The following is a 17,824-nucleotide window of genomic DNA, read 5'->3' as shown; positions in this document are numbered from 1 at the left end:
TCTATAAGGATGAGCAGCATGTGTGTAGGGGAATCATGCATTTTGATTGCTTGTTTAAATTTAAAACATGAGATGTTCCTCTGGTCTCCAGGATGCACTTGCCTATTTGATAACACATTTTGAGTCTCAACAACTGTGAGTCAGGCAGAAAAGCATTTGAATATTAGCTTTATATCGCTTTGTGGATTTTTTTAAAACTACTGTAAAAATCTTGTGGGCTTCTTTGATTTGAATGGTAAGAAAAAAACAGTTTCTATAGGCCTTCTACTAAAAATAGAAGTCACTTCCAGTTTAAGACAAACGCAGTAACATTTAAAGTAAAAAAGAACTTTTGCAGGAAAGGATAGAATATAAGTTATTGAAACATGGATACTTAAAAGGAATGTTCAGCTGTGGTTGTAACATAACTGTTAGTTTCTCTCCACTATAACCGGCAATGATCCCGCTGTTTTCTTCTGTTTTTCCTTCAGACACAGGAAAGGACAAAGACACATACACAGATGATTCAGAACATGGAAATTATGATGCTCGTACAGATCAATCATTGCTTATTCAAAACAAGCTTACCAGACAGAAAACAGAACCTCGGACAAAATCATCTTTAAAGGTAATGGACACAAAACTTCATTGAATTGTATCAGTTGTCAGAATGTACTCAAATATTTTTAAAACACAATTTTTAAGGTGTTAGGTGAATTGCAGCTTAAATAAACAGACATCTCATGGTAAAAATGTTAGGTGGCTCCCATATTATAGTTTGAACTACAGAATCAGTGAATGGAATTCTCTGTACCAAATGTGCCCAAAATCATATAGAATCACAGATTGCAGTGATTCATATCATCTCATCTAAGAGGCAGGAGCCTTCCTCAAAAAATGTATATTGCACAGAATTTAGGACATAGGATTCCCAGCATGAAGTTCATGTCAGCTGGGAGGCCTCTAGAAATTATGACAGTTTAGAAGAACTAAGTTCATGTAGCAAATGGTTTGTCGAGAGTGATCTGAAGGGTAGTATTCTCCTTCTAAGCAAAATCCAAATGATAGCTAGACACATTGAATGAAAGACAAAATTCTCTTACGTGTAGGGAAGAGCAGGAATATCTTCAAGAACCTCAACTAAAGCACTGGAGAAGCCATCTCACCAGATAAAACTGACATGTTATCTTGCTTAGTAATTACCAAATCACAGTATTCATTACAATGCATCTTCTACAGCAGTTCATCCACTATAATGCCAAAGAACTGTAATGGATTATCAGTTCAAAACATGTATTTATTTTTTTTTTGTTCTTGCTCTGAACTGGGAGACCCTTAATTCTCCTTTCCATTAAGTATAATTGCTTGCAAATGTATGACAAACGACTTAACCTCAAGAAATTCTGAATAATTTTCTTCTTCTGGTGCTGGAAGTAGCATATTCTGCAGCACAATTTTGTTACCAGTGATTCTCTGACTTTTGACATATAAAGGCATGAATAAGCCTGTGCCAAAAGTCTAGAAGTTCTTAAATTGCTTTAAGGTTCTGTGCTTTACATACAGTATACTCTTCATTAGGCCATTATACGGTTCTCTCATCCATTATGCCTTTGGTGCTTTGTGATTTTAAATTCAGATTTAGAGCAAGAAAGCTTGTTCTCTCAGTTACAGTGATCGTCATTGCTACAGGATTTTGGGAGACGGGTAGCAGGTTGGTGTGATCTCTGAGACTTCATTTCATGGGATGCTTTTAGAAAAAACCTTCTATAATAAGACCTGTCTAATAACTTTTAGGTAGGTTTACAGATAATTGTATTTACGGATCTGAAACCTGTAACATGAAAATGAAACCTTGGTACTGACAGAGAAGGGTTCTATTTTAATCTAAAGCATTGCGATGAGAACTTTTTGCCTTCACAGATTTTTGGCTGTTTTGGCAAAGCTAGATGAATTAAGGCAGAAATAATAACAGATGTTCTTGTTTGATTTTGTTGATTAGGTAGACAAAGCTTTTTATGTGGCCTAAGAGACAGAAAAAATAATGGAAAATCTGCAGGATTTAGACTAGGTTATAGAGCACTAAATATTTGTAATAAGGCTGCTACCAAAAAATCTAGTCACAGATAATTTCTATCTAGTAACAGGCATTACATTGTGCTAAAGCAAAATATTTTTTTTTGTATTTTCATGTTAAATATAAAATGACCACTAGCTGTGTTTTCTCCCAGCTCTGCATTCAGGACTGATATAAAGTTTATAGGTAGCCAGTAAGCTATGTTTCTTTCAAAGCTTAAAGAGAAGCCTCGTATTTATGTTAAGTTTAAACAAAAATGTACTTTTTATGTCTCGATCTGCGTATGTCCTGACCTACCAAACAAAGTGCTTCAGGGTTTACAAACAGGCTTCTGAAAGCACATCTGGCTTTTAGCCTTGACAACTGTTTTTATCACAGCAATTACTTTAGAAACATCCTTCTGCTTTTATAATGTTTTTGCAAATGAAGTGTCATGGTTTAACCCCAGCCGGCAGCTCAGCCCCACGCAGCCACTCGCTCCCCCACAGCGGGATGGGGGAGAGAACTGGAAGGGTAAAAGTGAGAAAACCCGTGGGTTGAGGTAAAGACAGTTTAATGGGTAAAGCAAAAGCCGCACATGGAAGCGAAGCAAAGCGAGGAATCCCTTCCCCCCTCCCCAGGGGCAGGCAGGTGCCCAGCCACCCCCAGGACAGCAGGGCTCCGCCACGCATAGCGGTGACTTGGGAGGACAAACGCCGTCACTCCCAACGTCCCCCCCGTCCTTCTTCTCCCCCAGCTTTCCATGCCGAGCATGACGCCGCATGGGATGGGATGTCCCTTTGGTCCGTGGGGCTCGGCTGTCCCGGCTGTGTCCCCTGCCAGCCCCTGGTGCCCCCCAGCCTGCTGGCTGGCGGCTGAGGAGCAGGAAAGCCCTCGGCGCTGTGACAGCTGCTCAGCAGTAACTAAAACATCCCTGAATCATCAACAGTTTCCAGCACAAATCCAAAACATGGGCCACACAGCAGCCACTATGAAGAAAACTCTATCCCAGCTAAAACCAGCACACGAGGCAACCAAGCCGGATTCTCCTGTTTCCTGTTCACCCACCTCCACAGGAAAAAGGCAGAGGGGATTTAGATTAGTCTTCTGTTAGCAAAGAAGTTCAGTATTTTGCCTTTGGGTTATCATACAAATCTTGGTGATGGTGGAAGATGTCTAATGGAAACTTCTTCCCCAAACGGATATAAAGCTAGCAAAAGGAGGCTTCTCATTCTTTTTGAGACAGTTGAAAGCATAGAAGACTGCTTTACAACTTTACAGCTGGTAAGTACTCTCATATATTTGGAAAAGAAACCAATGTATCATGATAAAAGAGTTCTCTCAGTCTGGCCAGAGAATGAAAATCAGAAACACTGCATCTGGATGCCAACATTCATCTTGATAGTCATCTACTTTTCTTGTTTCCTTGATTATAATTTATAACTCACAATCTTTTTAGTGTAGGCTGGTATCATTTCAGAATTCACAGATTTCATACTGAAAAGTTGTGAGTCGTTCAGGCCCATGAAAAAGCTGTCTTCATTATCCATCTCTGCTGTCTTTTCAGCACCAACTGCTGTTGAGATTGTGTAGAAAGTATGGCTTCATGTATGTGATTCTGCCAAGGGACATCAAGCAGAGGAATGATGCCAACAAGTGGCTCCTGAGCAAAGTCTGGAATGAGTAGTATCTGCTATTGCAAGGGAAATGTAGGAAATGAGAAGTCCCCTGCCTGGAAAGTTGGTATTTCAAATGTTCTAGTCTCACTATTCTTAGGAAGGCAGGCTTAAATAGACTTTATCGCTTGAATGGAAGGCAACGTTTGTCTGAAGCAGCAGTGAAGTCAGTAGCCGTGAATTCTTTTCTGTACCGATTGCTATCACGTGTACTGTGGCAAGATAGGAGTATTTGAGAAATTACATTTCCATTTACTTTGATTCACTACATTCCTGTTACTCTCTTTGTTCTGATGATTTTTTTTTTAATTAGAAGAATTTTTTTATCTAGGTAGTGTATTTTGCTATTTGGCAAGGTAAAGAAAGGATTTTTAGAACAGAGTTCAGAGATTATCGCTATGGTTTCAGGAATAATAAAGAAACGCTGCCTGTACAGTAGCCTTGTTTGCTGCCTTTTTCCTGGTATCCACCAAAATCCGCTGTGATACTGCATGTCCAGACTCCCTTTGTTTGGATGGGGTCTGCAATGATTTCTCTTTCAGTCCCTGGAAGAGAGGCATAAACTTCTAAGGAGTTTTAAGTAAGAACTTAAATAAGCAATTGACCAAAACATATGGAGAATTTTATCTAATGAGCTGGACATATTGCTGAAAATTCATTATATTTTGAGTAAAACTCAGTAAGTTTAGATTATTGCATTGATTATTAAAGGATAAGTCTGCCTGTGGAAACCCGAAATACATTGTTTAGGCATATTTTTGGATTCTTTGTGATTTCAAATATATCTATTCCTCTCTCTCCTGCAAATAAGTATTTTGCTTACAGAATTTCATGGTGGTTTTGAAAAATGGAATGAATTAAATGTAATATCTGCAGAATAAAAATGTTCTTCAATCTTAATATGTTATTTTCCACACTTTTGCGGGAGGTATTTTCTGTTTTCATTTTATCCTGTTTGAAGTCCATGACTTTCAGAGTTGCACATATTCTTGCTGTATGTTCTAATCTTGTAAATTTATCACTAGGTTCACATACATTATTTCACTTATAATCCTGCCTCTGTATTCAGTATTCGTCAGGCATGTGTGCTGAAGGAGAAAGTGTGGCAATAAAAATGTTTTAGTGTATAAATAAGAACAAGATGTTGCCAGCAGACAACAACGTGCTGGAAAGAAGAGCAAAGGGAGCCTGATAGATCAGTAGTCCACAAATGCAGTCTAATAACACAAAAGTAAAAAAAAAAATTAAAGAAATGATAACAGATAAAATCAGTATACTGGAGTAGAAAGGCATGGTAAAATGCAACAGAAATTAAGTTTGAAAACCCTCAGAAAATATTTCAGGAAATGCAGGGAAAGTAGTAAGTAATTTTATCGTAAAGATGAAAGTTTTAAAAAATAAGCATGTAAAGAAAAATTTTCAGTGGTCATGTCGGTACGCTTCTTATTAAGGCCTCCCTGTGAGACCTAAAAGAGCAAATAGAAGCATTAAAAATGGGAAGCCTCCTCCTGTCTCCAAATATCCTCCATTTCTGCTTCCTCGCACAGTAACGCTGAATAGACTTCTTTTTAAAATATTGTGTAAGACCACCTAAGCCTACTCCTTTCCTGAAGCAAAATGCATTGTTCATATTATGTACAAATGTATTTTTCATGCTTACTCTGTACGACTGAACAGAATGAAAATGGGAGAAAAAAAAAAGCCCTCTGTGACGAAGCTAAAATAATTACTGACTCTTTAGTTTACTCTTAAAAAGTCAAACTGCAGTTTTATTGGTAAGGTTAGATATTTCTGGAAGTCTTCCTTTCTGTTCAGAAAGCAGCTAGGCTCTGCACAGTACAGCATGGTATGCACAGACATACATTACCATGGGTAATTGCAGCAGCCTGTCGTGTTAACCAGGCTGTGTTGTCTCTGGTGCCGAAGATAGTTTGGATGTCTTTGCATATGCAAATATGTCCCAAAATTTCTTTCCTACGTTATTATGCTCATAATTATTTGCAAAAGAAAAAAAGCACAAAACACTACACACTTAAAATCAATCAATCTATATTTTTGGAATTAAGTAATTGAAAGGATGTACATAATAGATCTATTTCTGGTTTATCCATTCCAAAACCCTTCAAACACCTAAAGATTATTGCTGATTTAGTCGTGTGCTTAGAAAATTTCTCATAAACTACACCACAGAGTATTCTTAGAGTATGACTTTAAAATGTAAAAAATTATTCCAGTACTATTTTAAAATCTTTTGAAATATTTTCACAGCTAATTCTGTGTAACTTAAGAGGCCTGTAACCTCCTTGGGGTCCCAGGTTTGATTTTATAAATCACCAAAGCAAGCATGAATTAGGAATCTTACATTTGTTCATGGAAATCAGCCCGTTGTAGTTAGCATCAGAAATGCATTTATTTCCAGAAAATACTAAAAGGTAAGTGTTGAGTCATAAACTCTGGCTGGAGACACTAACCACCGAAATGGTAGCATCCTTCAGTGTGACTATTGCTGAAGATGGTAATGAAAAGTTCATGGTAATGTTGGTAGAGAGAATTAGTAATCGACATAAATGGCGTGGTTTTCATGAATCAGCCAGTAATCATTCCACTTAATAGCATCTTACGAAGTTCTAAGAACAATACATTATATTGGAGGAAAGTTTTCTTTTATGAGAAATAACCATTCCGCTCAAGAGTTAGAACAGGAAAGCTATTCATGTGGATTTTGCAGCTTTAGGTAGTTACAGTGCTGAAGAATTTCACGCATCAGACTTGACCTCTGTCAGAATTCCTGCACTAGTTCCCGACATTGTTTCCATGGCTACTTCCGTCTTATACGTGATTTACTAGCCCTGAACTCATCCATTGCTATCTATAAAACATCTCTTAAAAACCAAGACATGAGGAGACAGACGACTTTTCCTTGCCCCACCTGTGTGTTTTCCACCTTGAGCTTCATTCTCCCCCTCTTACCCCTCCATTCCAAGCTGTTTTTCCTTGCAAGTGGACAAAGTGATTTGAGAGAGAGGAAGAGAGTGAGAACGTTCCACGTGGTCCTGTCTGGGCTGTAAGGCTCCATGCCAATGAGCTTTATGGTGGTGTTTACAAAAGTTTTATGTGTCAGCTGTAGGTCAGTGAACATGTTGTTGTTTCCATGAGGAAGCAAACATGTTTCAGTCTGTTTATTTGTCTGTCTGTCTTCCTCCAATGTTTTCTGGTTCTACAATCTTTCCCTACATCTCTGATTCTGAAAAATGCTATTGGTGAGGTGGTGCTGTTATGGAGTGGTGATGCTGGGGCTTGGTGCTTGAATTCAGTGCTTCCATTTCCAGTAGTAGCATCACTTTTCCTACTGGTGGGTCCTACCCTTCCCTTCCCTTCCCTTCCCTTCCCTTCCCTTCCCTTCCCTTCCCTTCCCTTCCCTTCCCTTCCCTTCCCTTCCCTTCCCTTCCCTTCCCTTCCCTTCCCTTCCCTTCCCTTCCCTTCCCTTCCCTTCCCTTTTCCCTTCCCTTCCCTTCCCTTCCCTTCCCTTCCCTTCCCTTCCCTTCCCTTCCCTTCCCTTCCCTTTTCCCTTCCCTTCCCTTTTCCCTTCCCTTCCCTTTTCCCTTCCCTTCCCTTTTCCCTTCCCTTCCCTTTTCCCTTCCCTTCCCTTTTCCCTTCCCTTCCCTTTTCCCTTCCCTTCCCTTTTCCCTTCCCTTCCCTTTTCCCTTCCCTTCCCTTTTCCCTTCCCTTCCCTTTTCCCTTCCCTTCCCTTTTCCCTTCCCTTCCCTTTTCCCTTCCCTTCCCTTTTCCCTTCCCTTCCCTTTTCCCTTCCCTTCCCTTTTCCCTTCCCTTCCCTTTTCCCTTCCCTTCCCTTTTCCCTTCCCTTCCCTTTTCCCTTCCCTTCCCTTTTCCCTTCCCTTCCCTTTTCCCTTCCCTTCCCTTTTCCCTTCCCTTCCCTTTTCCCTTCCCTTCCCTTTTCCCTTCCCTTCCCTTTTCCCTTCCCTTCCCTTTTCCCTTCCCTTCCCTTTTCCCTTCCCTTCCCTTTTCCCTTCCCTTCCCTTTTCCCTTCCCTTCCCTTTTCCCTTCCCTTCCCTTTTCCCTTCCCTTCCCTTTTCCCTTCCCTTCCCTTTTCCCTTCCCTTCCCTTTTCCCTTCCCTTCCCTTTTCCCTTCCCTTCCCTTTTCCCTTCCTTTCCCCTTCCCTTCCCTTTCCCCTTCCCTTCCCTTTCCCCTTCCCTTTTCCCTTCCCCCTTCCCTTCCCTTTTCCCTTCCCTTCCCTTTTCCCTTCCCTTCCCTTTTCCCTTCCCTTCCCTTTTCCTTTCCCTTCCCTTCCCTTCCCTTCTTACAGTTTCTCTGGGGGAAAAAAAAAATACAAAAAACAAGACATTTGAGTGAGTCTGTAGGATGTTGGTTCATTATTGGTAAGAGTTTACCAAAATGATTTTTCTCTAGCATGTTTAGCTGTCAGAGTTCGCAAGCGGTCGTAGGGAGGAAATGAGTTTTGTTCTAAACATCATCACCATAAAATAAAAATATTTTGGGACGAAAAATTAAGCAAACCTGGGCTGCAGAATGTAAAAGAAGAGTACCGAAGCTCAGCTGTGCACATCCATCTATCTTTTGGATCCCAGACACTAGTCTGTTGGTACATTTACTTTCCTTTACATAATTCTACAAATCTAAATCCAAATTTTACCACCCACACAGAGGAAAGTTGAACTTCATCCTGTCTACTGCAGAAGCAAAATAAACATATCATGCTGTGGGGGCTTAATTCTTGTGTACTGTTTCAATCAGTGTTTATGTAAGTGAATGCTCTTGTTGTTAACCGTGGCAGAGAATTGACGTTCTCTGTATGTTCATACAAATGTGAAAACTCCTTATATTCTTTTTATTAAGTAAACGACAGTCCTTGAAGTCAGAAATTGAAACACGGACTGTTCACTGCCTGAGCTGCACCCCAGCGTAAAAGTTGTTTCCCCCTGTGTGCGTACATTGGGTCAGAGTAACCTGCTCTCGGCTGGGTCTGCTCTGTGCACGCTGCCAGACTAGCACTTGTGCTGTGCTGGTGATGTAATGATGTTTTATTTATGACTATTGAGTGTGGAGGGAGTAGCTGAAACTATTTTTTAGATATATTCTAAAGCAATTTGCAAAGTGCAGCAGCAGCAAACTCTTAACAGATATTGAAATAAAGAATTGTCAGCCTCTGTATTTACATGTACAAAATAGATTAAAACCATGCTCATTTCCATTGCCATTGCTGGCAAATTTCAGGAAACTGTAAAGCCATAAAATATATGTCTTGTTCCCTGCTTTTCGTTTAGCATTTATATGTCAGATAATGGTAATGAAAGTCTTTTATGTGAAACAAACAGGTTAGACAATTTCTTTCGTGTGAGACTTGATTTACTGGATGTTGCTATTAAGTTAAAATAAATACATTTATTAAAATAAAAACATGTAGAATCTAATAGTGCAGCTTTTTGTAGGCCAAATTCACACTGAAGTGCTTTGAATTTTTGCCCGAATAAAACTTTCCTTGTCACTATTGCAACGCGATTGTTACAAGAGGTTAGCTTTTTGCCCTGGCTTGAATGCTGTGAAGTGTCGTTGAATATTAAGACTGACTTCAGTCTACAAAACAGTCGATATTTTATATTACTCATATAATACAAATAATATACTATTGCAGTAGATTAGATATGTACATGTTAAAATATTTATCATTAGTGTTTGCTCTGCATTAATAATTGTTATTAATAGGTCATTTCTGACTGTAGATAATTGTGAAGTTTTGTAAGAAAGTCCCTTATAAGAGGAGGACTGTACATGTTTGGCCAAAGAAGAATAGTGATTGTTTTAATAAATAGTAATTTCTCATTAATATAACATCTTTTAAGGGTACAGTTAAATTTAAGGCAATATTTGAATCAAGTAGTTTCATTAATTGTATTAAAGTAATTATAAGGTCCTACAGAGCTTAAGAAACCACATACATTTGTTTGTGGAATTATAGCCATGGAACATCAAATAAAGCTAGTTTGACCCAAACTCAAAACAAGAGTGTGTGGCCCTCCCACAACTGAGCTGCGGAAATCCTTAACAAAGGTGTTGGGGATTCTGAAAGATTATATGGATTTGGCAGCAGCTGGACAAAGTTCTGGAAGAAGAATTCCGTGGGTAGTTCCCAAATACATAGAAACCTGGGAGGTGAAATTGGATGGTTGAGGGAAATATCACATTTTTTAGTACATGTTCTCTCCTTTTTTGTCAGCCTTTAAGCAGTTGCTGTTACGTTAGCCATGTTGAGCCTTGTCAACAGTTGAGTCAAGGGGAAATTAATGGTTGCAACAGATGCGTTGGGTCTAGCTGACCTCTGAATTTACCTTGGTAGTGCGTGTTATTTCACGAGCTTAAACTTTTCACTGGTATAAGGTGGAAAAAAATGCAAGTATACTGGTATGTTAAACTGCGTGCCTTGTCATTTTCTCTTACATGGATCTAATATTTGCTTTCTGTTTCGGGAATGCTTCCAACTCACTCTTGTGGAATATTTGTTTCCATGTGTGGGGTGAAAAATTGGTAAAGTATTAGTCTACAGAGCAGAACAGTAGACTTAAATCAACAAAGTTGAAATAGTTATAATTTCTGCAAATCGTACTATTTAAATTAATTGGAGAAAGAGCCTGTAAAACAGCTGTTCCCTCTTGGTAAAGAGGGCATTGCTTATTAACTAGAATCTGAAAAATAGTTTCTTGAACAATCCCTCCATGTTGATTAAATCCAAAGGAATTCTTCTAGCACCATATTTTAGTAGAAGTGTAAACTCTTTATTTTCTAACTTTGCTAAATATTTGTTATACTTCTATTTCACCTCTTTTCTTTTTTTTTTTTTTTTTTTTCCTTCAGGAAAACCTTCTTTTCCTAGGTTAAATTGCTCAACTTGTTTTGTGTAAACTTTGGTTGAATAATAATGTCAGTATTTTGGATTTTACGCTGTTTCAGACTTTGAAGCAGTGTGTCATGTTATTTGCTGTAATAATCACAAGCTATGACTCAACTCAAAAATGTTGACAAATAATAAAGCCAAGGAACTGCAACAGATCTGTAGTGGCAAAGCCTCAGGTAATATTTTACTCTGATGTAAACCAGTGTATTACGATTCTGCATTCTGAACACTTTTACTGTCAAGTGAGGAAGCACTTCACAACCTCCAGTACACAAATAGATGAAATTTAAAGTTCTTGTATTTAAAGACTTGGGGAGAATGAGGTGAAGTTAAAATGCTGAGTTTGCAAGCCGAATTATAAAACAATATTCTAAAAGATTTTTTTCAAATCAAACTTAAATTTAACTTCTCATATGTGTGTAAATCTAGGAAAGCTTATCAAGTGGGTACTGTTTCAGAAAATCTGGAAAACTAAAAGGGTGATGAGAATTATGAATGAAGAGAGTTATGATGAAGAGAATTAGAGAGAAAAACATTGATCAGTCCATTTTTCACCCATTTTTCAGGTGAAATAGGAAGTTTTAAAAAGAATAGAGTAAGGGCTTTGCACAATATATATATATATATTATTTTTTGATGCTTTTCTCCTCCACTGCATTGAGAAAAAGGTGAAAGAATGACTCAGAGATTGATTGGTTCAAAAAACCAGGGAAATAATAAAAGTGCTTTGCCTGAATGCCCATTGTACTAACAGACTGATTTGCTGTGCTAGGTGTAGGTAGTGACCAATATACCTTGACTCATATGTTTAACTGAAATTACTGCTCCCTGTTCCCCATACACATTACGGAGCTCCTTGCAATCCACTGAAAAAACCCACCTAAATCACCAGATAAATTCCTTTTAGTGGCACACCTATTCCAGCTAATATAGGTGAACAACATTGCCTGAGAATTGCACTGAAGTGAAAGTAGCGGTGCTAGTAGCATTGAAGTGAATCAGTCCTGAAATTGATAGCGTGTAGGTCAGGTTCACGGCACGGTTGTGCTAAGTGGCTTCAGGATTGCACAGCTCAGCCTGTGGTGGTAGTGCTCAGAAAGTGGTCTCAGATGAACAGATGGAACATTTCTCTCCATTATCAGCACAGCTCATTATTTATTGAACGTGGCCCCTAAAGAATTCTGTGTGGTGCGGATGAATCTGAGGGAGTATTTGCATATTGTTGTTGTTCTGAGAAGGAAAACATGTTTTTTCAAGACTTGAGAAAACCAGATGTTTTAGAAATGAGGAAAGAAAGACTGGAAATAAGAAGTCAAAGAAAGGTAGAAGTGTATTACAAAAAGGTAGATTTAATTTGTGGAATGTCTGTACAGAAGTTGCATGAACAGAAATTGTAGAAGATTGAGATCTCCCCTTTGTGGGAATTTTGGCCAGGTGTTTTGCATCTGATTTTGCCCACTTCATGGACCACAAAAGCAGCTCCAGTCTGCTTTTTTGAAATACCTCTGCTGGAATTCTTCTTTGTTGAAGAGTGGATTCATTGCTTCTGCCTTGAACCTGAAAAAGGTTTGGATCTTCAAAAACATGTATATTCAAACTTACATTTTCACATCTTTAGTCTACCACCTCACCTTCCCTGGGAGGTGTTTAAAAGACATGTAGATGTGGTGCTTAGGTATAGAGACATGGTTTAGTGGTTGACTTGGCAGCGTTACGTTAACAGTTGGACTTGATGATCTCAAAGGTCTTTTCAAACCTAAAAGATTCCATGACTCTGAATTGAGGTTTAATGTACTTAAATTACATTTTCATATGCCTGATGATGCACTCCTTTGTAACACTGGGTGGTCTGAGAATGACTGTTCCTTGATTTTTTTCTTTGGGAGTTAAAAAAAGCATAGAGAGAGGAAGAATCTTGTCAGAAAACCTTAGGTTTTGCAGACTGAGGAGTTCTCAGAGGCACTAAATGTGTCGAAAGTTGGCAGTGAGGTATGTGGGAGTAAGGAAAACCTTTCACGCAGAAGCAAGTCAGCTGGTACCCAGTATTCATGCTGCTGATATCATGCACTAGCACTTGATTCTGTTTACCAATAGAGAGTGTAACTATTGGATATAACTCTGAGTATTATAAATTTCATAGCAAATAATCCAAATAGGATGAATTTCTAAGGCCAGAAGATGCAACATTCATAGGCTTCTGGCCCCATATACATGGGTGTAATGTATTTTCCTTCAAATGAACATATTTGTTCTGGACAGTTGGTGTTAAAGTGAGTGCTACATTCTCCAGAAGATGATGATCGTTTCTCAGTTTACCTTTTCAGATTTCCAAGTCTTTATAGACTGACACCAGTTGATACAGTCACTGTCTGTTCTGAATCATGCAAAATGCAGAATGCAAAAATAGCTTGCAGCAGCAGCAGCATGTAAAGCAGTTTTCTGTATCAAGGTCAGAGAATCCCTTGTGTTTGCAATCACGGTGGGAAAGAACTAGGCAAGATTTAAACATTGCTAACATGGCATTGCGAAGGCGCTTCAGCTAGAATATCCAGGAAAACATTCTAATAAATAGGGTTACTTTTTTAATTTTTTCGATTTATTTCTCTCTTGGAGAAAATACAGGTATGTATGTTCTATAAAATTTACACAGGTACAAAGCTGGGAAACGTAGTTTAATTTCTTGCCTTTAATTTTTTTTTAAATTCTTGTTAGAAAGTAAGGATTTACAGTAGTTCCTATCGATGTATATCACACAATAATTTTAAGATTTTTGCACAGCTGAAAGAAATAGCTGGAATATGGGTTTTGTAGGGCTATTTTGTTTTGTTATGATCAATGTGAAACCCCCAGCAGCTGATGCATATGAACTTCCTGTTCTTGTGACTTCTTTACATCTTCATCCTGCAGAGAGGTGGATATTTCCATGCCATTTGTGATGGGGCTCTTCATCTTTATGGATGCCATATTTAGTGTATTTATTTATTTTTTTAATATTCTCCAGGCTGATGCCATGGCATCATCAGGACTCTTCTTCAAAGATGGCAAAAAGCGCATCGATTACATCTTGGTCTACAAAAAATCAAGTCCACAGGTAGAAAAAAGAAGCACGTTTGAGAAAAATTTGAGAGCAGAAGGGTTGATGTTAGAACGAGAGGTGAGTCTTGTAGCTTATGTGGCATAAAACCACCTCTGTAATGCTGTCATATTTTACTGAATTTATAAAAAGAATCTTGACAATCTTCCAAGCCTTTCCAGTTAGGCCGTTCCCCCCACCCCCCCCCCACCCCATTTTTTTATATTCTTAAAATAATAGTAGCAATTGTTTGATAGTGTGTGTTTAATGTGTTTTGGGGATGCGTGCTTATACACACACACACAGGTACCCTTCACACAGGTGTAGTGCAGTACAGAGGGAAAACTTCCATCTCCTTATGCTTACGGAACAGAAGAAGCCCCAGTAACTGATGTTGCTTTAATATATATCCTCTACGTCTTTCAGCAGAACGTGTGACACCGAATATCCCTTTGTTTTTCAAGGGGTTAAAAGTGTCAGTGTCAAATTAATCCATCCCTAGTAATGACAGTATTAATGTAAAAATGAACGAAAACAGAGCCAGGAAAACTGCCTTGGATTTTTGCTGTTCCATGAATTACGTCTAAAAGAGGCATACATTTAGTCTACCCTGAAGTAAGCCCTATACTTCACGTGTCTTTCATCCTGGTTTGTACTTTTCTACTCAACAGACTTACCTTACGTGCTCATTGTGAAAGCAGCGAGCTTTTAACTGTTTTGAAGTCCTTTCAAGTTCTAGCTGACAATGTAGCATGTGGAATATTCATAAATAACTAACCTGACAGTGGATTAGTTTTAAGGCTTTTAAAATTTGTTACACCCTAGTGGTAAAAATACCCGGTTTTGTTCTGTTTTCAATAAATATCCCAGTCTCAGCTGTTGTCAGTTCAAAAGTATTGACACCTCAGAAAAAAAGTTTTTAGAAGATCGTAATTCTAGGTATCAAGTGTTTTAAATTGTCTTCCAGTAGTATTTTTTATCCACATCTTTTAAGAAAAATAAAATCCTAGAAGTAGTATTCATGAACTGTATTAGGATTTTATCAAACTGGTAGGCAGAATCATAAACATTTTAAATTTTATTAACACTTTAACTAAATTTCCTTTTGCCTTCACTTACCAAACCTTGCATTATTCAAGTTTCTGAGATGCTTTAGTCAGTCTCAACTCTATCAAAATATTTATCTGCAAAAACTCCAGCAAATAAATCTGGGAGAAGGGTGTGGAACTGAAGTGTTGAGAAGTAAAGATAAATATAGGAACCTGTAATGCTGAAGCTCTTGTTTTATGTACAAATAAATTAGTGATAATAACATTTGTGGAGACTATTACTTGTAATTTTACAAAAAAAAATCTCAGTTCATACAGAGATCATATTTATAAGTTCATAGCAGGTACCACAATTACTTAACCATTCCCTGGTGTTGCTGTTTGGCAGAGGGGGACCCACAGCCTTCTCTCAGCTCTTCCTATGTCTCCAGCCGCTGAGCACTCTCCTCCTTAAACAGGAGACAGAGAAAATGGTCTTCAGATTCCTCATCTGAGATGATTTTGAGGGGATTTAAAAGTAATTCATTTATCTGTCTAAAAAAGTAGCACATAAAGCCATTCTCTACTTCTGCTGTGTTTATGAGCAAAGATCTGTCCTACAGATTCCTTTTGACTAGTTTACTCCTATTACAGGGTTTGGCAGAAAAAAGCAGTTACTACAAGTAACTTCAGGTCTAAAAGCAGGATCTGACCCTGAGGAATGCTTTCAGAAAGGTGAATGCCTTGGAGGTTTCAATTATTAATGTGTATTTGTTTGTTACTGCTCTTTACAGCCGGCTGTTACAAACAGCGATATCATGTTTGTTAAAATTCACTGTCCATGGGAGACGTTGTGCAAATACGCAGAAAGAATGAACATCAGGATGCCTTTCAGGTATTGTGGAAACTATTTTAAGAAACTTATAATTTAGTGCTTAATATAAAAAGCTCATTACTGTGCTTAAGGCTAAAATGCAATCTCTGCTGCATTGTGGTCAGGGATGCTTATGTTTAATTTTGTGAGGTGATAGGGAGAGAGGAGAGGAGAAACTAATAATAGGCGCTGTTCTTCTCATGTTTACCTGTGGTGCTGGTTTCCGAATTTACCTTCCATGTCAAGTCAAGCATATGTCTTTAGAAAATGCTGTCAGCAGTTCACTCATTGTTTTGGATGTCCTTGGCAGAGTTTCAGTTTTTCTCCATCTGAGCTCACATATTCTCCCTGATTTCAGGGTATTTCCTGAAGTCTTACCCAAAGGCAAGTGAAATGACAGAAATAACTGGTGTTTTCTGTGTCTCCAATATAATACATATTGGCACACTTCTGAGTAAAATGAGATGCCTTTATTTCTTGGTCCTTTAGCTTTCCTTTGGCAGATAATGAAGTGAACTGAGTTCCTTGTCTATGTGTTCAACAAATTCTATCATATGTTTTGACAATAAATGTATGTTATTTATGTGAAGGGTAAGTTAATAGCTCCTGCAACGCTACAGAAGTTTTTAAAGGAGAAAATGTCCCTTTTCAAATTCATTAATAATGTTCTTCCTGAGAGAGACTGTAGAGTGCTGTAAACCTCATCAGGAGTTAAAGTGGTAACTAGATGCCAAAGCTGTGTGACTCAAGGAAAATACCCTTACAGCAGTCCTTTCTCACTTGAATTGCCAAATGCTCTCTCTTTCACCTCCCTGATGATTTCAGCTATTGCAATGTGGCTCTCTTGCATTGGTCCTAAGCCAGAAACAGTCATCGTGAAGGATCTTTTGCTCAAAACTTGCTTTAAATACCCAGTTCTATACTGAGTTTCCACATCATCCCATTAAGCCTTCAAAGTCCTTTCCATGAAAAATATTTTCTGTAACAGTCATCTTCCGTATGTTTGAGTATATTATTATACTGCCATTTGAGCTTCTTTAGTTTGAATAATACTCGTCAACATTTTAAATATGGGAGTGTGTCCATGCATATAGACAACCAAATTCCAGGTCAAAAATAGATCTTTCTTGGGTTTGATAATGCAGTCACAAAATTAAGGTAGGATTTAGCAGTAGTTTAAATTTTTCATCATTTTAGTAACTTCACAGATCAGTGGTGCTCTTCAGAAAACAAATGGGCTGACTTCTACAATGTTATTTATTTAGAAGGCATTCAAAGCCATGTTTGTTTATTATATTATTCACTGACATGCGAAAATATTCTCTTCTCCGCTACCCCCTGCAAGGTATCTGATCCATGTTTCCTTGTTTCTGAGCTGTTCCTTTCACTTCCTTTTATCCCACTCACTTCAGTACATGAAAAGTAGATAAAATGCTAAATTTTGCTGCTTCACCTTACAGACAGTATTGCTGTAGAAGGAAACAGGTTTATTTGATAAGAAAAAAGCCCACTCGCTGCCTCTACCTCCATAATAGGACAGTGAGAAAGAGTAAATTCATCAATATTTCTTTTCTTTTTAAGAAGATTTTCAAAAGAATTTAAATGAAAATGCAATCTAAAATGTGTGTGAATATTTCAAACAGGCTATTTCTTTAATTCCCATACATTAAAAAAAAAAATAAATATGTGAACACAGTTTGACTGTAAACACAAAGTGGATGTAGCAAAATAGAAGTTCTGTCTTGCTCTGCCAGCAGCCTGTCTAAAGTGTCAAATACAGAAGCCAAGGAAGGCTTGTGCAGTGTTTTACAATGCCTTCTCTCTTTCCAGAAGGCTGTGGTTTATAGACCTTCTGAGACAGGGTTTATGTCTTCATCTTTGTTTATATTAGCCCCTGATGGCTTTTCATGGATACAAAAATAGCCATCTACACTTCCATCACAGCATCCTGTGACCAGACATTTTATTATTTAATTACATCTTCTGTCAAAAGCACTTCCGTTTGTTTTAAGTCTTGAACTTGCTTTTTAAATCAACCCTTTCTTAACTGGATGGCATATATTGTTTTACTGAGGTAACTATTTTCTCCGTTCAGCGGGCAGAGGAAGCTTAAGTCCTACAACTCTCCCACAATGGCAACAAACTGTAGTAGTTCCCTCCCGAGAAGTTTTAGGTGGTCCTTAGGTAGTTTTGGGTAGCCCGGTAAGGAGCA

The 17,824-nt window shown here is 38.2% G+C and overlaps 1 protein-coding gene across 3 annotated transcripts in view; it reads left to right on the top strand.

Annotated features, from left to right (window-relative positions):
• ANO3 (anoctamin 3) overlaps positions 1–17,824 on the top strand; it is a 208,326-nt gene that overhangs the window by 129,864 nt on the left and 60,638 nt on the right. For all 3 annotated transcript variants that reach the window (XM_055814606.1, XM_055814604.1, XM_055814607.1), the window contains exons 4-6: positions 471–607; positions 13,639–13,791; positions 15,533–15,633. In XM_055814606.1, coding sequence (XP_055670581.1) covers positions 471–607; positions 13,639–13,791; positions 15,533–15,633 — 391 coding nt within the window. The remainder of the gene's footprint in view (positions 1–470; positions 608–13,638; positions 13,792–15,532; positions 15,634–17,824) is intronic.

The sequence above is a fragment of the Falco peregrinus genome, chromosome 9 (genome assembly GCF_023634155.1).
Source record: "Falco peregrinus isolate bFalPer1 chromosome 9, bFalPer1.pri, whole genome shotgun sequence".
Taxonomy (NCBI): domain Eukaryota; kingdom Metazoa; phylum Chordata; class Aves; order Falconiformes; family Falconidae; genus Falco; species Falco peregrinus.
This window is presented reverse-complemented; position numbering and strand designations above follow the sequence as displayed.